The 14,786-nt window shown below is 32.0% G+C and overlaps 1 protein-coding gene and 1 long non-coding RNA gene across 2 annotated transcripts; one reads left to right on the forward strand and one right to left on the reverse strand.

The window, feature by feature from the left end:
• Positions 1 to 6,623: 6,623 nt before the first annotated feature.
• LOC129903022 (uncharacterized) lies at positions 6,624 to 8,534 on the reverse strand. Its single transcript, XR_008770185.1, has 2 exons — positions 8,119 to 8,534; positions 6,624 to 7,652 (listed from the first exon to the last, which is right to left on the reverse strand). It is a non-coding gene; the product is annotated as an uncharacterized LOC129903022 (long non-coding RNA).
• A 2,720-nt stretch (positions 8,535 to 11,254) lies between these two features.
• On the forward strand, positions 11,255 to 13,879 carry LOC129902362 (2-oxoglutarate and iron-dependent oxygenase domain-containing protein CP2-like). The gene is made up of 8 exons (XM_055977587.1): positions 11,255 to 11,509; positions 12,019 to 12,066; positions 12,195 to 12,371; positions 12,584 to 12,734; positions 12,821 to 12,907; positions 13,108 to 13,232; positions 13,350 to 13,468; positions 13,747 to 13,879. Exons 1-8 carry the CDS (start codon positions 11,255 to 11,257, stop codon positions 13,877 to 13,879), a joined length of 1,095 nt encoding a protein of 364 aa, XP_055833562.1.
• The last annotated feature ends 907 nt before the right edge of the window (positions 13,880 to 14,786 follow it).

Genomic DNA, 14,786 nt, shown 5'->3' on the forward strand with positions numbered 1-14,786 from the left:
GGTATTTTTTATTTTATCTAATTATTTTTAATAAAATCCGCATCCCAAGGTTAGTGTTTGAAAAATATTCTTAAAATTTGTGGCCAAACATATTGTTCATTTTCCCATTTTGTCACATGTAACGTGTTTTTATTGGTAAAGTTACAATTACAATTGAAAATAAAAATGAAGATAATAATTATCTCAAATTGAGATACAAATATTTTGCTTTATTTAAAGGAATTCAAGTTTATTGTGGCAAAACTTTTTATTGATCAAACAGTAATCTTCTTGATTTGTGTAATGCCACTCGCGTAAAAAGAATGCAACAAAATAAAATTGTTGTAATGAAAGCACTCTTATATCATATCATATATATTAAAATGCTCATATAACCCAATACTAATGTCAAAGATCAAGGAAGTTGTGGTATGTTGAGTTTATTGCCTCGTCTTTTAAGTAGCATGTCATAGTGATTTCATTTATGTTATACTTCAAATATACATGTATATTAGTTTAAGAGGTCCGTGGACAGTTAATTTTTTTTCTTTATTGAAAGAGAAACATTAAAAGGCGTCGTTGTATGTAAGGTAAGTTTATTAATTTGGTGTCAAGAAGCACTAAAATAATAAACTTGAATCTTATGCGGTAGTCGGAACGACGGTTCATCTTCGGAGGGGCCAACGCTGCGACTGTACTAGAAGATTGGATGAATTGGAGTTTAGCCCTCTCTTATACCGTTTCTTTGAGTGTCATCTTCGAACCAGCATCCTCAATTCATCATGATACGACAAATCAAAATACATGAATGAAATTCTCCTTTGATACTCTCCTCAATATGAACGCAATCGCATAAGTAATTACATGCACAGTTGCAATTTGTATATATGGATTTAAAATAAAAGTGATAAATATATAAGAAATAGTAACAGTCATTATAACCAACAGAAACTTAATATAATTTTTTAAGTTTTGCTAGACTTAATCTTGGTGAATGGCAGGCTAAGGAGTAGGTACGGAGATTGCTAATTTCGTTAATTGATTGTTTAAGAATTAATTACCCTTACCTTTAGACTTAGACTTGACTTATTCTTAGTCTTAAATTAGTCGACTAACACATGATTCAAAACTGCAATAACAATGGGACAAAAATTACAATTTACTTTATATATATAACGATCACCCATCCTCCTTCCTAATTACTCTAATTTTGGAGTTCGTGGAACAAGAAAATAAAAGCTTGTAACCTTATTATTTTCTTTTGGCCAATTAATTCTTGATATCTTTTATAACTAATAGAATCTTAATATAATGTTTGCGTTTTGCTAGACTTAATCTTGGTCAACAAATTTCTCTGTGTCTCCATTTATTAAGGTGATCTATGAGAAAACATAGGAAAACTTCAGAAATATAATGTTTGAACCCGTTTTAACATTTGAAATGCTTCAACCACGTTTTTGTGAGATGATATTGGAGGAGGTATGTACTATATATATGTGTGTGTGTTTGCTTTGTACAACTTTTTGTCTTTGTCTGTTTTCTTATCAAATTGTCATAATTTCTAATTAATTAGGTGGAAAACTTTGAAAAGTGGATTATGCATCCCAACGCAATGAACAAATTTTGAGTTGTAAGAGATGACTTTAGTCTTCAAACCATGCTTCAAAAATTTATGGAAAATTTTATACGCCCTATTTCAAAAGGTAATTAACAACTAAATAACTATATGAACTGAAAATTAATTAAAGAAATGAATCTTAATTATTCTTTCATATAATTGTGCAGTTCTATTTACTGAAGTTGGTGGATCAACACTTGATTGTCATCATGATTTTGTCGTTGATTATGGAATGGACAAAGACGTTAACTTGGGTGAGTATGTTAACACCTTTCAGATTTTAAAATTTTAAGAGCTAAACAAGATTTTTCTTTGATGCACTCCAACATCAAAAAGCATATTCATACAAATATTTGGATTAAAGGCTTTTTCTGTAGTAGCTTTCTGCAAGATAGTCAAAACGCGTTTTGAACGCGTAGTCAATAAAACGCGTTTTGAACGCGTAGTCAAAAAAGGAACAAAACGCGTTTTGAATGCGTAGTCAAAAAAGGAACAAAACGCGTTTTGAACGCGTAGTCAAAAAGGGAGGTTCAATACGCGGATTTTACGCGTTTCTAGTTTCCTATAAATAGAAGACCTCTTGCCCTCATTTATCCCATCCCAGAAAGAGAGAGTAAGAATACAAAGAGAGTTATACACCAAGATAAATATTTTAGTCTTGAGTGTCTTCTTTAGTAGTTGTTCCTTTTACAAGAGAGAAGTGTTAATTGTTGTTTTCTCCTTGTATTTGAGAGCTGTGTACTCCATATTTTTATAGTGAGATCCTTCTACCCCGTGGTTTTTCCCTTCTATCATTTAGAGGGGTTTCCACGTAAAATTTTCGTGTCTAATTTATTTTCATTATTTTCATCATATCAAACTTTAGTTGTGGTGCTTCCTCCCCCCAACACTTTCTACCATAAATTCAAAAAGTTCTTTTTTTGTATGTCAAACAAAAATAAATAAATAATATGCTGGAAAAAATGTTATGATCTGATTCGTGGTGATTGACACCCATTCTTAATAAACAAATGTAATAATGAAAACACAATGAAGAAGTTTAAAAAGGTTTTCAAAAAAATCAGAATTTGTATAGAGAATCAAGCACTCATACAAAAGTTAGATAAAATGAAAACATAAAATAACATTTTCAACGTAACACAATATATTATTTTTTCAAAACATGACTTTTTATTACATTTACTTCACCACCATAAATAATTTGTTTTACTATTTACATATGAATAGTTTGTACTTAAAAGGAAGCAAAAAGTTTCTATTTTATATATTGGAAAGAGATGAAAAAAAAATATATATATCATGTTGTAGCTGAAGAGAAATATCATTATTGCAGTATATGATACAAACATGAATATAAATATTACATACTATATTATTAAATAAAAAATATTAATTTATAGAATAATGAGCAAAGCACGGACAATTTCACTAATAAGTATATAATTTTAGAGTCATAAGTCATATGCAACATCTTTCATCAGATATTCATAGTCTAGAGCTATTTATACGAAAGATTTTACAGCCAAGATTTTAAATACTTTCATTATAGTTGTTATTTTGTTTTACTGCACAAAAAGAAGCTTGACTTGAAAAACATTAAAAACCTAACTAGAAGAAGAAATAGTTAAATGTCAACGATCTATGGCTCTCGCGCTGAACAACAATAATTTCTACCTATTGTAGTTTTTTCAATAATATTTATTTTTTTAATTTATTTGTTGTAATTGCATATGTACAATTTTTATAATCTGGTTAAATTCTGGAGAATATTATTGTAATTGCATATGTATAATTTTTATAATCTGGTTAAATTCTGGAGAATACATATGCCCATAACGCGTGGAGTATAGAATTCAAAATGCACTGAACCCACCCATGACAAGTTAAGCAAGACAGGAAAATTATTGTTTCACTCTCACTTTAAGGCCTAAGCAACACAAGCCCAATGCACCCAAAAATAAAAATAAAAAAATCACTGCTGGGCAACTACACAAGCAACAGAACAAACTTGCACTAAATTGTAGATTGTGATTAAAACATTCAAGCCAAATGTACCAAAAAAAACTCTCTATCAGTGCCTCAACTCTCAAGGAACAATAACCAAACCTCAATCAGTTTCTCTCTTGAAATATTATCCATGGTAAGGAAATCTATTTTCCAGCAAAACAAAATTGCCTCAACAAAATTTTCGGATCTTTGGAATTAGCAGAAAATTTTCAGCAGCATTGTCGGATTCCTTTTCTATATTGAGAATTTGGTAGTAAGCCAAAAAGGATACTTTAGCTTAACCATGGTTTAAGAGGTTATTTTGATTAAATAATTATTGACCTTTAGATTATTATGGGACAGATGTCAGTAGGTACGAAACTGGATACTTCTTGCACTCGAGGGGAGCCGAAACAAATATATTTTATTGAAATAATTATCGTGTAGACTGGGGAATATAAAGTTTAATAAGGATAAAGATAAAACAAAATTTTGAACAAAATATTTGAAGATAATAAAAAGTATAGTATCCCGACGCACAGTTCTTTTTTTCATTTTACAGATTCTTATTATTGAATATGGATATTATATGTTTATGGAGAATCTTATTAGAGGAAAATTCAACAAAAATAAACATTCAAAAATTGAACACAAGAAGAGTAAAAAACAGAGAACAAAATGTTGAAATAATTAGTATTGATGGGAGTATATGAGATTGTTTTTGGAGCGAGAAGGTTGGCGGGTCAAACGAACGCTGTGGCTATAAGTGCGACCAATGAGCGTGATGCCCAGTTTGGATGTGGTGCGGCTATGACATTCGAATTTTTCTGTTGGTATATTTGAAAAGGCCAATTGGGAAAGCTTGGGTGTTTTTGTTTCAGTTGAAGAAAATAACATAAGGATCAGTTATAACCAATTAGCTGATTCCACTAGAGTGGCTAATTGTAGTTAGTCTTAGTGCATTATATAAGTGAGAGGACACATTATGTAAAGATCACTTCTCAAGAGTTTAATTCATGGACAAGAGATGCTCTCTCTAATTTCTCCCTTCTTCTTCATGTCCCGTCTTTCTCTTCTTTCATCTCCACAAAGTTCCCTTATGATCTCATTAATGGAGTTTTAAATCATTACATGATATCTTTGAGTCAAAGGTCTCATTTGTTTATGGAGAATTGTTAACTATCAAATTCCGCAAGAGAGGATAGTTTTGTTTCAAAGAATCTGCAAGATTAAACAAGGTCAACAGGATCTGTGAAATTCGTAAGCTTCAAATGGAAAATAATGAGAACTCAACAAATGGCCTTGTCCATCTTAGCAGTAGCTCAGCACCTGCACCGACAAACCAGGCAGGATATCACACCGCACAGGGTGCAACCAAGATCATTGACCATAATTATCCCATCTACTTGCATGCGTCTGATGTAAGTGAAACTTCACTTGTCTCTCTTCAGTTAACTGGTACTAAAAAACTACTCTTTGGAGTAGATCCATGCGCATAGCCTTATTAGCAAGGAACAAGTTAGGATTTGTTAATGGAAGCTGGAAAAGGAAAAACATTTAGGGAAGGGTTCTGGGGTCAATAGGAAAGAATCAATGCCATTGTGTTGTCTTGGTTAATGAATACATGGGCTAACAATCTGTTGAGTGGTGTTAACATATGTAGAACAAATAAGGCACTGAATTTGTTAATGACATTATGAGGTACCATGTTTAGAATGTTAGGCATCATACATCAAAAGAACCCGTGCCTACTCTTCTTAGCAAAATGATGTAGATGGGAGGAAACACAAACACATACTAAAGGTTACTAGAGCTCTCAAACTACAAGCGAATATTCCTATTAAGTTTTGGGACCAGTGTATTGTCACAAATGTGTACAGTATTAATAGATTACCTTCCTCTATGATTAGTATGGTTCCCTATGAAGAACTACATAAAAGGAAACCTTCACTCATTCATCTTAGAGTTCTGGTATGCCTCTACCATGCAAAAATAGTTCAACTGAATGATAAACTTCAGTCAAGAATTAAAACTGTTGTTTTCATGGGGTATTCTGAGGTCCAAAAGAGCTACATACTATGTGATCCCAACACTAACTCTTTCTTTGTCAATAAAGATGTAATATTTAAAGAATTTGAGTTTCCTTTTAAAACCAAAGAGACAACATCACCAATATTTAGACATGCTGAAATAACTCAAGATGAGCTTCAGAATGAGAATTCTCTTGTAGTTAACCACAATTTTGAGGATATTGACACAAGTGGTTCTTCATAATACACTGACCATGTACAACAAGCTGACTCCAACTAATTTCAACAGACTTAAATACAGAGTGTACAAGGACCTGATTCCACTTGGATTAGTTATAATCACTTAGTTGATTATGTTTAAAGTGGTTAATTGTAGTTAGTCTTAATGCAGCATATAAGTAGGAGTACATATTATGAAAAGATCAATTATTTAGAGTTTAATTCGTAGACAAGAGATACTCTCTCTTATTTCTCTCTTCTTCTCCGTCTTCATCTTATTCCTCTTCTCACATCTTTCTCTTCTTTCATCTCCTAGAAGTTCCCCCATGAGCTCATTAATGGATTTCTAAATCATTGTAGTTCTCTCGTATGCTTTTATCATTGTTTTCTTCTTCTTTTTCCTGGGTTTGACACACTTCAGCCGAGGATCTTTCGGAAACAGCCTTTCTACCTCCGCAAGGTAGTGGTAAGGTCTGCATACACTCTACCCTACCAAAACCCCGCTTTGTGAGATTTCCCTGGGTATATTGTTGTTGCTATTTCCTGCCTTGTACATATAGTGAGTAGTGAGTATTCTGATACCAAATTCATACAATGTAAGATAAAACTCAAGAAGGTGGCACATCCTTCTTGATTGGGCATCTTTCAGAGAGGAAACTGCATATGAATCAGGCACACTCTAACCCCTGAACTTCTATAATTTGTTAGTCTGATCATACTCATCTGTTTGTTAAAATTTAATAAAATTACCAACTATACATGCATGGTGTATGTACTGATGTACATATGGGTAACAAAGACCAAATTACATTTTTTTCAAAATAATATTCGAGGACATGTTGTTTACATGGAGAACCTTATACATGCATGCTTTTGGTCCACCAGAAAAAGATGTACATATGGGTAACAAAGACCAAATTACATTTTTTTCAAAATAATATTCGAGGACATGTTGTTTAAATGGAGAACCTTATACATGCATGCTTTTGGTCCACCAGAAAAAGATGCAAAGACAACAGGGCGTGGTCTAACTTTTAGGTCTTACACATACAATATCGAAACAAAATGGCTGTTAGAAAATCATAACATGACAAAAACATGGCTATTAATTTTGTATGATAATAAGCAAGTCCCTCATTCTTGTTCGATTAGGCTAGCCAACATGATTTGAAGAAAACTAAATATAAGGTCTCGATGAAATATACAATCATAGTTAGAGCTTGTATAGCCATTTGCGGGTAAATGAGAAAAGAAAAAAAGGGCAGCCTGGTGCACGAAGCATCCCTCATTTCCGCAGGGCCTAGGGAAGGGCGGCACCTAAAGGGGTGTAATGTACGCAATCTACTCTGATGCAAGTATCAATGGTGGATTCCATTTGCGGGTTAGGCTCTTTAAACAGCTCTTGTAGAACTGTAGAACTTTCTCACCACAACCTCAATTTTTGATGAAGCAGATGCCAAGTTTTCCCTAATGTGAAAGTGCAGCACCAGGCACAATAGGGCACAGTTACCACAACATATGGCCAGAGCAGGAGGAAGACAACTGTTCAATTTCCCATTCCAGAATTAATTAATGCACGGGAAGTACATAATTGTCTATTCAACATGGTTTTATTCATAGGTGGCAACCATTCTCTGTATAATAATGGTCTGAGATAAAGGATACTGGTTAATATAAGCTTAAGTGGAGTGAGACACAACTACTTGAGTATTCAAGTAACCGATCTCAACTTGCTTGGGATTGAGGTATAGTGGCTGTAATAACCATTCTCTGCCAATGACGTTTATTAATTCTTGTACTAAATGATTGATATGCCTTCCCTGAAATTAAAAAAGTATTCCTCCAATAAAGAAAAACATACAGATTGCAGTATTACTATAAACAAGCATATAAATAAATAGCATAAATTGCATGAGTAAAAAGAGAAAAATCATTCACAGAATAAGACATAATGAGATAAACAACCTATTTAACAATTGACACAAGAAGGAAGCCTCGACTAAAGAACACAACTAAGTTGAACACACTAGTTGTTGAATGGGGAAAAGGACTCGCTAATAGTAGAGAATGGAGTTTCTATCTTCAATACGACTAATTTAACTGGTGCTCCAACATGAGAAATAAAGTTTGCATGTTAAATACAGTAAAGAAGAGCTGGGGCAAATAATCAGTAGAAGACAAACACAAATAACAGAAAACAAATTTAAAACACACATGCAAGATAAAAGAAAGCATAAATTATAATTTGAAAAGCAAAAACATATAAAATGATGAAGAAGACCTTACATTAGACAAAACTTTAAGAAATCGACTGTATCTTCATGTGTTTCACCTACAAGCTCCTTAATATCAGCTGCTTCACCGATGGTATCAACAACACCGTCGGATTCGGCGGCGGCCTTGGAGCTCTGAATTTCTTACAGAAATAACCTCCTCTCTCCCGATCCGCCTCTCTGATGACTTCATGATTTCATCTTTCACCGTCCTTCGTTCCTCCCCTAGGCCCTAAACTCCCTATAGACGCCACCGTGCACACCTCCGTCAATCTGCAGCACTAATGAGAGAATTTGTGAGATTCTCTAGGTCACGGTAGATGGGAAAATTATAGAGAATGAGAGAGAGACGGATAGAGTGATGTTCTAACTGGGTTTAGCCAAAAATAATTAAAAACTGAGAAAAAATTGGATGTGGTTCGCGCCCTTTCTTTTTCGGGGGTACTATAGTTTTGCGTTGTAGAAACCCCACTATTATACCTTCACAAATTCAACCTTTTTTTAGTACAAGTTCGTGCTTTGGTTAAGGGACACATGACATTCAGATTAAATTTAAGTATAATTTAGAAAATAAATACATTATATATTTAATTTTAAAAACTATTATTACTCTATCTTATAATCTTAACAACGTAATTATTTGTTTATAAATAAAGTAAAAGAAATATCTCTCTGTCTACTTTTTTTTTCCTACACAATATTTATCATCCAATTATTTTTTGCATAGCCAAGGAATTGAGACCACCATATATTCCTCTACCAACAAGGGAATCATTATACTTCTTAGATAAATCTTTTAACACAATCACACGCATGCATTGTACATTAAAAAGACTTAAAAGGGTAAATTACTAAAAAGTATTATTATTTATAATTTTTTTAAGAATGTATAACAAAAATATGAGAATTAATACTAGATAAGTGGAGTATTAATTTAAGTTTTTTTTTCTTCAAAATACTATCCAATCTAACTCAAAGCGAAACAGACCCGCTAAGGTATTATCCAAGGGTTGATTTGGTTGACAAATAGAGAAAAAACTAAGTGTTGGTTTTGTTTTTGGTGATTTTGATTTGATCAAATAGAATTTTTTAAAAAATTGATTTGACTAGAGTAATTAAAATACTTGGGTTGTATATTAATATTTCGAAATTTTTGAAATTTTTTTTCTCTATTTTTAAATTTCAAATTTTAAAATTCCCCTTCATTATTTCTCTATCTTCCTTTTTCTCTCATCATTTTTTTTTCTCTCTCTTCCTCTATTTTTTTCTTCTTCTTTATAGTCTTTATTGTCGTTATCATCACCACCAACGGTCATCATTTTTTATCGCGCTCTTAATTTTTCTCTTTTTTTGGTCCTAATTTTTACAACTTGTTGCAATATGTTGCAACAGGATACAATCTGTTGCAATAGATGTACAAACATCCTATATTTTACAATAGATGTGCTATATATTGCAACAGATAGGAAAAAATCCCTATTTGTTGCAATGGATGTCGTCATCTATAACAGATATCGTTATCTATTGCAACAGATGATTTACTTATTGCAACAACTTCAGCAGTTGTGAGGTGAATGAGAGAATGGTTATGGTGGCAAAGAAGGTGTTGATGTTGGTGGTAACAACGAAAGAAGAGATGGTTGTTGTTGTGGTGGTGACGTAGAGGAGAGGAGGGAGGTGGCAACAATGGTGGTGGAGGAGGAAGAAGAGGAGGAAGTGATGGTGATTGAGGAATACGGGAAAGAATTGGTGGTGGTAGAGGAATAAGTGATACTATTTTTTACCCGGGTTATTATTCTAAACAATGCAGAATTATATTCAGTTATATTTTTGAAATCCATTAATCTCAGATGTAGCCAATCATGACGTGTTTGTGGAAGCATGACCAACTTCAGGTGGTCATATTTTTTTTTAAAATTTTTCCACAGTTTAAGGGGGTCTTTTAATGTGAGATATTGTAATTTTAACCACTCGTCAAGATAATTAGAGAAAGTGAGAAAAAGAGGAAATTGTCGTATCTCAGTGTTCTATCATTTTTACACTGAGAAGGGCCATTTTATAGCCACAAGATAAGTGAAATAACAAGTGGGCAACTTGCCCTCTTTAAGTGGGCCCACATACAATTAACATCAAGAAAAATGACATTCATTTATCATAAGATATATATATACATATATACACACACATACTACGTGGAGCATGTACCAGCACGGACCCAATATATATTATTCACTTTATTTTAATTTATGTGATACAAACTAAATTTGGAGAGTATTAATATTTTTTATGATTTGTAAATATTTTATGTTATTGATTATTGTGATTTATAGTACTTTTACATAATTTTAGATAATATATGTTACTTTTTTTGCCTCAATATATTTGGCACTGATAGAATTTCAAGAGTCAACCAAATTTTATACGTCTTTAAAATATTTTAAGTTATCAATTATTGTGATTTATATAACTTTTTACGTCATTTTCAAATAAATTATGTTACTTTCTTTATCTCAATTTATATGACCCTGATAAATTTCGAGAGTCATCTGAATATTTTATGTCATTTAAAATTTTAAGTTATTAATTATTGTGATTTATTGTACTGTTTAGTCATTTCAAATAATATATGTTACTTCCTTTGTCTCAATTTATGTAGCACCGATAGAATTTCAAAAGTTAATCGAGCCTTTTAATATATCTTTTAAATATTTTAAGTTATTAATTATTATAATTTATAATATTTTTATATAATTTTTAAATATACAATATACTAAAAAAGAAAAATAAGATAAACCCATTAAAACGAAAAAAAGCATAAAATGACTAAAGGCATGTTGAGGACCACATACTTCCTAGAATCTTATTAATAGTAAAAAAAAAAAAAAAGTAATAAGTGATATATATTATATGTCTACATGCCAACTGCCAAGTTATTTTTAGTTTCAAAAGTCGGTCGAGAAGGTTAATTATTTTTTTTCCTTTTTTGGTACAATAAAAAGCCCTTGTTGTATATAAGGTAATAAGTCATTAATTTGGTGTAGGTAAACTTGAATCCTATTCCTACAACAATAAGAAAACCTTATACCCTATTCCTTTATATATAAATAGGGTAGAACACATGTTTTGGTATAGGATACAGTAGAGTACATATGGATGAGAAGACAGGAAACGGCAGCCGGAACGCTGGTTTATCATCAGAAGGGCCGACGTTGCGACTCTATCCATGTGTAGAACACAAGGCGGATAACTACGACGATTTGGAGGAATCGGAGTTTAGCCCTCTTTTATACAGTTCTCTTGAGCGTCATCTTCCAAATAACATCCTTAATTCATCACGATTCGACAAAGCACAATACATCAATAAAATTCTCCTTCGCTACTCTCCTCAATCTGAGCGAAGTCGCGTAAGTATTTATAATTATTATTACAGTTGCAAATTTGCATACATGCTATTTAAATTAAAAGCGATAAATAATCAGAGAATATTAGTTATTGCAGTATTCTACTTTTAGTCCCTATATAATAACATACGTGTTATTTTGAAGTCCTCTCTAACAAGAGGAGTAGGTAGCATAATTAACCTTTTACTGCGAAACGTGTTATTTTTAAGTCCTGAATACTTAGCATATTAAGTTCATTGTTGCTAAACTTTACTCAATCTTGGTAAATGGCAACCTCCAAGTTAAGGGAATACGTACGAGGTTGCTAATTTGTTAATTAATTTATTAAGAATCACACTTAGACTTGCACTTAGTTGTTAACTAAAGGTTTATAGTCCTTAGTCGACTAACAAATTGATCAAAACTGCAATAACAATGGGACAAAAACCACTACTGATCACTTGTTTGTTGTTGGTTTTTTTTTTTTGGCCAATAAATTGTTAACATATCTTTTAATTTTGTGTCTACTACAGACGCAGAAACATAGAGAATATAGGCAGAAGATCATATCAAACTATCAGGTACGTACATAACAAATAGTTAAATATTATGATTTTTTTAAGTTCAATCGTGAAAAAATAATAATCTTACATATAGACAATATATATAATCGTAATCTACTTACGTAATTGTCTTTCTTATCCTTCAGCCTCTACACAGAGTATTATATACTATGCACGCAACAAATTTCTTTGTGCCTGCATTTATTAAGGCAATCAGTGAGAACTCGGTGGAAAGCTTCAGAAATATAATGTTTGAACCCTCTCCAGGTGTTCTAACATTTGAAATGCTTCAACCACGTTTTTGTGAGATGATGTTGGAGGAGGTATGTACTATATATATTTTTTTCATTCTGTGTCCGTGTCCGATACCATTGGAGCCCGACACTCGCGTCGGGGGTAAGACTTCATTCGAAAAATAGCACTCTCTATCAAGAGTTTTTTCATATCAAGGCTCGAATCAAATAACATATTTGTTCAGTATAAGAATTTTTTTCTATGCTTTCTTATCAAATTGTAATAATTGCTAATTATTTAGGTAGAAAACTTTGAAAAATGGATTCGTGAAACAAAATTCAGAATCATGCGTCCCAACACAATGAACAAATTTGGAGCCGTTCTTGATGACTTTGGACTTCAAACAATGCTTCAGAAATTTATGGAAGATTTTATACTCCCTATTTCAAAAGGTAATTAACAACTAATTAATTATATAAATTAAAAATTAATTAAGGAAATGAATTTTAATTACTCTTTAATATAATTGTGCATGCAGTTCTATTTACTGAAGTTGGTGGATCAACACTCGATAGCCATCATGGTTTTATCGTTGAGTATGGGACGGACAGAGATGTTGACTTGGGTGAGTATGTTAGACACTTTCAGATTTTAAGAGTCAAAAACACACTTTAATGTAGATATCAAAAAAAAAAAAAATTTACTCTTGAAATTCAAACTCTCTCAAATAAATTGAGACACATTAAAGAGTATATAATTTTCCCTAATTAAAACATTTTTACAAACTTGGATCACTTTCAATATATTAACAACTTCAGTTATCAGGTTTCCATGTTGATGATGCTGAAGTCACTTTGAATGTGTGCTTGGGAAAACAATTTGCTGGGGGAGAGTTGTTCTTTCGAGGTGTGCGATGCGAGAAACATGTAAACACTGAAACACAACTAGAGGTAATTGTTACTTAAATTATTCTCAAGTTGATTATTAATACCATTTCAGAATTTATATAATTTGGTGGAAATTAAGTCGTACTCCTCAATTAATCAAAGTAACTGTTCATTCAATAGGAAATATTTGATTATTCGCATGTTGCGGGGCATGCAATTCTTCATTGTGGTCGCCATAGACATGGTGCTAGGGCCACAACATCGGGGAGAAGGATCAACTTATTGCTATGGTGCAGAAGGTACGTATTTATGATAACAAGCTTCAATTTATTTTTTTATGTTTGATTTTCGTATCCTGTCAAACAAAATTACATTTTTTTTTAAAAGGGAGAGAAGATAGTATAATACAATTCATAGCAATACTGGATAGTTTGTATGTCAGTATCTAATACCAATTACCAAAGATTATATGCAAACTCTTCATCATGTAGAAGAGGGTACTCAGTTGCAAGAAATCTCATTTATATGCATATCTGAATACCTAATTACAAATTTATAATAATTTTATTTTTTGCAGCTCCGTCTTTAGAGAGATGAGAAAGTATCAAACAGATTTTTCTAGCTGGTGTGCAGAGTGCAAGCGCGACAAGGAAGAAAGGATCCGGCAAAAAGTTTTAATTCTCAAATCGGTAGGCTCTCAACTAAAGTAAAACGAAAATATTAGAATTAAAGAGTTTCTAAATATTTTACTAATATTTTGGATCAACTTAAGAAAAAGTATCATATAATTTGGAAGAAGCTGAATATTTGACCCAACCAATCAAATATTGAATGTGCTATCTTCTTTTAGGTCAGTAAAATATGACTAAGGCATACCTAAACTTATGGGTGTACATGGATCGGGTTGGTTCGGATTTTTTATAAATCAAATCAAATTATTTGTGTCGGGTTATTAAATCTATAAATCAAACCAAATCAATAAAGTCGGATTTTTCGATATTAATTTTTCTCGGGTTTTTCGGATTTTTTCGGGTTATTCGGGTTTTTTCGGGTTTCTCGGGTTTTCATAGTATCTAATAAAAAACAAAGAGCGGTGCTTCTTAAAAAGAATTCTAGTACAAAATATCAACATATAAGATGGAGACAGAACATTGTTTGAAGTTTTAACATTATAATATAACTTTATAAGATGGACTTTTTTTGTATATTATTTAGATGGGTTTCTCAAGTCCAAAACTAAATGTAAGAAAGAAAAAACAATTATGAAAATTTTTTAAAAAATATTTATAAATTACATTTTAATAAATATTTTTATGTATAACATAATTTAAGAGTAGTATATCTATAATTGGGTCGGTTTGGGTTCGGTTTGACTTTTTTTAGTTAAAACCAAACCAACCCTATAATGGTCGGATTTTTTTTCCAAACACCAAACCAAGTCAAACCAAACTACTAGTCGGGTTTTTTTTCCGGTTTGGTTTGATTTATCGATTTGGTACTGTTTATCGATTTGCCCTGTACAGCCCTACCTAAACTCATAATATGTGCGTACGCACATGACTCTTTGGTAATAATAAAATCTGTTATTTATCAAAAAAAGAACTCATTATATATAGT

This window comes from Solanum dulcamara, chromosome 9 (assembly GCF_947179165.1).
Source record: "Solanum dulcamara chromosome 9, daSolDulc1.2, whole genome shotgun sequence".
NCBI classification, from domain to species: domain Eukaryota; kingdom Viridiplantae; phylum Streptophyta; class Magnoliopsida; order Solanales; family Solanaceae; genus Solanum; species Solanum dulcamara.

Excerpts from the sequence above, each read along its gene's own strand:
- LOC129902362 (XM_055977587.1), top strand. The coding sequence starts at position 11,255 with ATGGATGAGAAGACAGGAAACGGCAGCCGGAACGCTGGTTTATCATCA. Across the intron at positions 11,510-12,018 it reads CTCAATCTGAGCGAAGTCGC|ACGCAGAAACATAGAGAATA; the intron begins GTAAGTATTTAT and ends TGTCTACTACAG. Across the intron at positions 12,372-12,583 it reads GTGAGATGATGTTGGAGGAG|GTAGAAAACTTTGAAAAATG; the intron begins GTATGTACTATA and ends CTAATTATTTAG.